This window comes from Drosophila suzukii (assembly GCF_043229965.1).
Source record: "Drosophila suzukii chromosome 2 unlocalized genomic scaffold, CBGP_Dsuzu_IsoJpt1.0 scf_2c, whole genome shotgun sequence".
NCBI classification, from domain to species: Eukaryota; Metazoa; Arthropoda; class Insecta; order Diptera; family Drosophilidae; genus Drosophila; species Drosophila suzukii.
In genome coordinates this window covers 18965122-18970691 of record NW_027255896.1, presented here as the reverse complement: position 1 = coordinate 18970691, position 5570 = coordinate 18965122, and the positions used below count along the sequence as shown (strand labels likewise).

The following is a 5570-nucleotide window of genomic DNA, read 5'->3' as shown; positions in this document are numbered from 1 at the left end:
AGCCCGATAGCCTTAAAACTGAGAGACTAGTTTGCGTAGAAACGGACGGACAGACGGACATGGCTAGATCGACTCGTCTAGTGATGCTGATCAAGAATATATATACTTTATGGGGTCGGAAACGTCTCCTTCACTGCGTTGCGAACTTCTGACTGAAATCATTATACCCTCTGCAAGGGTATATGGTTTGTCTTCAAACCAAGGTAAGTGATGCTCTTAAGTAAAACACAGAACTTGGATGCTGATATATATTTTGTACTTTTTTATACTGAGTGATTGTTCAGAATTGAGATCTGTTTTCTTAGTGGGCTTTTTAGCGTGGTTCTTCGAAGAGTGTGCCCAGAGAGGTTTTTTGATACCAATCTATTCAGTTTTCAGCGATGCCAGATGACAGAAAACATGATCGCCACAGTACTCCCCCTAGACTTCATGTTGTAAAACGAACAGGGAGTCTAATTGTACGACGAGGTCTTGAAGATTGGTTAACAGCAGGGGTCGTTGCGGTGTCTTCGATCCTGTTGCTGAAGTCACTGGATGGATTTGGGGGTGGAATAATTGGCTACGGAGTTTCGATGAAGGCGGGCTTGAGTCGGTCTATAGACACCTTAATGCATCGAGTGCCGGTGTTTATAGTGAAGTATTTGGATTGCTTTTCTTTCACTTCAAAAGGTCCATCGTAAGGCGGTTGAAGGGATCCACGGACGATGTCGTTGCGTAGGAAGACGTGAGTTGCCTGTTTCAGCTCTTTAAAAACAAATGGCTTGGAGGAGTCGTGATGTGCCGTCTGGATGGGCCGTATTTCTCGCATGATTTCCTCCAGTTCCTTTGCGAAGTCAGTTTGCGGTTGAAAATTGGACTTTTTATGAAAAAATTATCCAGGAAGGCGAAGGGTTGTTCCGTACACAAGTTGTGCTGATGTTGTTTGGATGTCTGGCTTGAATGCTGAACGCAACCCGAGCAGGATCAGTGGAAGTTTTTGTGGCCAATTTAAACGATTTTTGCACATAATGGCTGCTTTAAGTGTTCTGTGCCAGCGTTCGATGATTCCGTTTGCTTGTGGGTGATATGCTGTTGTGCGAAGGTGGTCTATTCCTAGCAGTCGTGACAATTCATGGAACAATTGGGACTCAAACTGTCTGCCCTGATCCGTTGTGATGCGGGCTGGAACTCCCAATCTTGAGATCCACGAGCCGATGAGTGCAGAGGCTACCGTGTTGGCGTGCATGTCCTCGATTGCGATGGCTTCTGGCCAACGTGTATAACGGTCAATGATTGTTAAACAGTATCTATATTGACCTGATTGTGGTAATGGTCCGATGAGATCTAAATTGATGTGATCGAATCTTTGTGTAGGAAGCGTGAACTGCTGCAGCGGCGAGCGGACGTGTCTGGAAATCTTCGATTTTTGGCAAGGTGTACAGTGTTTTACAAATTGAGAAATCTCCTTGTGCATTGAGGGCCATACGAAGCGTTGCTTGATAAGTTTTATAGTTGATCCAACTCCACTGTGAGAAATGTTGTGTAGTTTTCTGATGACGTTCTTCCTTAGAAACTCTGGAACAAAAGGTCGCACGCTGGAAGTAGATATATCGCAAACTATTGAATTGGTAGAGTTGGAAATGCTGATTGACTTCAACTGCAATGCAGTGTTGTTGTCGTTCAGTAGTCGTTTAAGATCTTTGCAACTTGCTTGTGCGATGCTGAGTTGGTTGTAGTCAATAATTTCGCGTTCGATGGTTGAGATGCGGGAAAGCGCGTCAGCAGTAGTGTTTTCAATTCCAGCCACATGCACGATAGAGGTAGTGAATTGGCTTACGAAATCCAATTGTCGAAGTTGCCGTGGGGAGGCTTTTTCAGGTTTTTGCGAAAAAGCGTATACCAAAGGTTTATGGTCTGTGCGAATGTCAAATGTTCTTCCTTCTAGCATGTAGCGAAAGTGTCTGATGCTGAGGTATATATCGAGCAGCTCTCGATCATATGTGCTATACTTGCGTTGCGTTTCAGTTAACTTTACACTGAAAAATCAAATTGGTTGAAACTGGCCGCTCACGACTTGATGTAGTACTGCTCCAACTGCGAAATCGCTTGCATCTGTGCAGAGAGAAAGTGGCGCAGAGGGTGCTGGGTGTACAAGTAACGTTGCCTCTGCAAGAGTTCGCTTACATTCACCAAAATCGTTGATAGTAGCGGCAGTCCAAGTGATTGGAGTTGAGTCATTCTTCTTATTTCCAGGGATAAGTTGGTTTAGCGGTGCCTGATGTTGAATTGCATTTGGCAAGAATCGCCTGTAGAAGTTAATCATTGCCAAGAACCTGCGTAGCTCCTTTGCGACTTTGGGCAGAGGGAAATCCGAAATGGCCTTTACTTCCTCTGGCAGTGGTTTGATGCCGTTTGAATCGATATGATGGCCTAAGAAATCGATCGACTTCTTTCCGAAACTACATTTAGCTGGATTTATGGTGAGGTTGAATTGGGGTAGTCGTTCAAATACTTTGCGGAGGTTGAAGTTGGTGCTGCTCCATGTTAACTGATGCAACCGCGATGTCATCGACGTAAACGAAGACAAAATCCATCTCTGAGCATTCTCAGAAATGCATGTATCGTTGGAATGTTTGCGCCGCGTTGCACAGTCCGAAAGTCATGTGGGTGAATTCGTATAATCCAAAAGGTGTAGTTATGGCCGTTTTGGGGATGTCTCGAGCCTCGATGGGAATTTGATGGTATGCTCGGTTTAGATCGATCTTTGAAAATACATGCTTCCCGAAAAATATGTGAGTGCAGTCTTGATTGTGTGGTAAGGGATACCGATCTGGGGTGGTTTGGGCATTGAGAGCTCGGTAATCGCCGCATGGACGCCATTCACCACTAGCCTTACGGACCATGTGTAACGGGGAGGCGTAAGGGCTTTTTGACGCGTGGCAAACGCCGAGGTTGATCAGATACTGGAACTCACTTTTTGCTGCTTGGAATTTTTCTGGGGTAAGTCTTCTGGGCCTAGCGAATGGTGGAGAGCCTTTGGTTTCAATGCAGTGTGTAACGTTGGCGGTTGTTGCTTGAGGAGGAGATGAGTTAAGCTGTGTGATGTCCTTAAACTCTTCCAGTAGCTTGGAGAATTCGCAATGAATGTTATATGTCCTGATCTCCGCAATTGATTGTTGGCTAAATATACCGCAGCATGATAGGCGGGTTTCGACATAAACTAACTTCGAGTTTTTAAGATCAACCAGGAGATTAAAGTGCTGCAAGAAGTCTGAGCCAATGGTTGGAATTTTCGTATCGGCTATGGTAAAAATCCATGTGAAAGGGCGGCGCAAGCCGATATCCAGCGTAAGGCGGGTGGTACCATAAGTATGGATTGCTGTTCCATTGGCTGCGAATAGTGTATGGTTATTATTAGCTTTGATGTCTCGATTAATTGTTTTTGGTGGTATAACAGATACGTCAGCTCCAGTGTCGATGAGAAAACTTTTACCCGATTTGGAGTCCGAAACGAAGAGACAGTTGGAGGATGAAATTCTGCAGATGTTTACTTTAAACAATGGGTAGCGTTGTGAGGCATTTGCGTTACGACCGTCGGAGCTGCCCTGTTGATTTCCAACGGTGGAGCTTAGTTTTTTGAACTGTTGTTGGCATGGAAAGAACACGGTTGGATGCAACGTTGGGCACTGTCTGCGTACTTGTTGTGGTACCAGCAAAATTGAGGGTTAGAATTGTCCCTGGATGGTGTGTTACTGCGGAAACTGTTGTTGCTGGGCGATCGATTGTAGCTCCGACCGCGTTGCTGATTGGTGGTGCCAAGGAGCTGACTCAGCTTGTTGTTGATCTGGTGTAGCATCTTGTCATTGTCATCCAGGCGTTTAACCAGCTGTGTGATGCGATCCTCCTGTGAAGCGCGGTGGGTGTTTTGCTGTGATACTGCACACATGTGATCTGAAGTGTCGTAGTTAAGGGAATCCATCACAGCATCGGCAGCAGTTGCAAGCTGGGCGATGGTGGTGTTGGGAGAGCTTTCGAGCAGACCTACGATTACAGCACGCGCGGGAGGTGGTAAGCGCTTGATCCAGTAGCGACGTACAACCGATTCGTCATTGGTGGCGTTAGTTTGCTGTAGTTGGCTGAGTAGATGACTTGGACGACCGTCACCTAGTTGAATTCCTGTCGCAAGTCTGTCGAGGCGCACCATCTCTGATTCTGCAAATTTTGACAAAACTGCTTGCTTGAGGGTTGAGTACGGGTTTGTTTGTGGTGGGTTATTGACAAGATCGTGCACTTGATCCAGGTATCTGGGATCAGCATACGCAATTACTGCTGCGTATTTCTCCTGTTCTTTGCGTGAACCGAGACCTTGCAGCAAAAACCAGCTTTCCAGTTTGGTGAAAAACATTTCGATGTTGGTAATGGAATGTAGTTGAGGGAAGGGCATCTTGGCAAATACCGAGTTCACAGCACTTGCATCAGGAATTTGCAGTGGTTCCTGCGCGTCGACGAAGTCTTCGTTATCCGGCATTGTTTGAGGTTATGTTGAAGTTCTGAGTAAGTCGAGGTGCGTTCGCTTTGATTGCAGATGTTTGAATCGTCTGGGGTCACCAATTATGGTTTGTCTTCAAACCAAGGTAAGTCCTGCTCTTAAGTAAAACACAGAACTTGGATGCTAATATATATTTTGTACTTTTTTATACTGAGTGATTGTTCAGAATTGAGATCTGTTTTCTTAGTGGGCTTTTTAGTGTGGTTCTTCGAAGAGTGTGCCCAGAGAGGTTTTTTGATACCAATCTATTCTGAGGAGTTTTCAGCGATGCCAGATAACAGAAAACATGATCACCACAGGTATAATAATAAATGCAAGGGTATAATAAATATTTCATTATTTCGCTGACCGTTTCTTTGACAGCTATATGTTAGAGTCGTCCGATTTGTATTAATTCGAAATTCTTAAAAATACACAAAATGTTATTTCCAATAGTATAAGATAATATATCAAAAAACACCGAAGCTATAATTTGTTTCATATTATTTTCCCACCAATTTTCCGATCGTCCCTATGGCAGCTATATGATACAGTCGTCCGATTTTGATAAAATTAAATTCAAAAAAATTCAGAACTAATTAAAAATTTTATTTCCAATTTTACGATCGTTCCTTTTGCAGCTATATGATACAGTCGTCCGATTTTGATAAAATTAAATTCAAAATTCAGAATGAATTAAAAAACGTTATTTACAAGCGGAGGTTATATGTTAAAAAAAAACACCGAAGTTATAATTTGTTTCATATTATTTTCCCACCGATTTTACGATCGTTCCTATGGCAGCTATATGATACAGTCGTCCGATTTTGATACAATTTAATTCGAAATTCAGAACTAATTAAAAAATGTTATTTCCAAGCGTAGGAGGTTATATGTTAAGGAACACCGAAGCTGTAATTTGTTTCATATTATTTTCCCTCCAATTTTACGATCGTTCCTATGGCAGCTATATGATGTAGTCGTCCGATTTTGATAAAATTAAATTTGAAATGCAGAATCAATTAAAAAATATTATTTGCAAGCGTAGGAGGTTATATGTTAA

General features: G+C 43.2%; 1 protein-coding gene across 1 annotated transcript; it reads right to left on the bottom strand.

Annotated features, from left to right (window-relative positions):
- Nucleotides 1-2585: 2585 nt before the first annotated feature.
- Nucleotides 2586-4507, bottom strand: LOC139354323 (uncharacterized). The gene is made up of 2 exons (XM_070998546.1): nt 3678-4507; nt 2586-3516 (listed from the first exon to the last, which is right to left on the bottom strand). The coding sequence occupies exons 1-2, from the start codon at nt 4505-4507 to the stop codon at nt 2586-2588; spliced, it is 1761 nt and encodes a 586-aa protein (XP_070854647.1).
- Between the last annotated feature and the right edge of the window lie 1063 nt (nt 4508-5570).

Coding starts and splice junctions, on each gene's coding strand:
- LOC139354323 (XM_070998546.1), bottom strand. CDS start 4,507: ATGCCGGATAACGAAGACTTCGTCGACGCGCAGGAACCACTGCAAATT. Junction 3,517..3,677: donor TTTTGCTGGTACCACAACAA/GTACGCAGACAG, acceptor AAACATCTGCAG/AATTTCATCCTCCAACTGTC.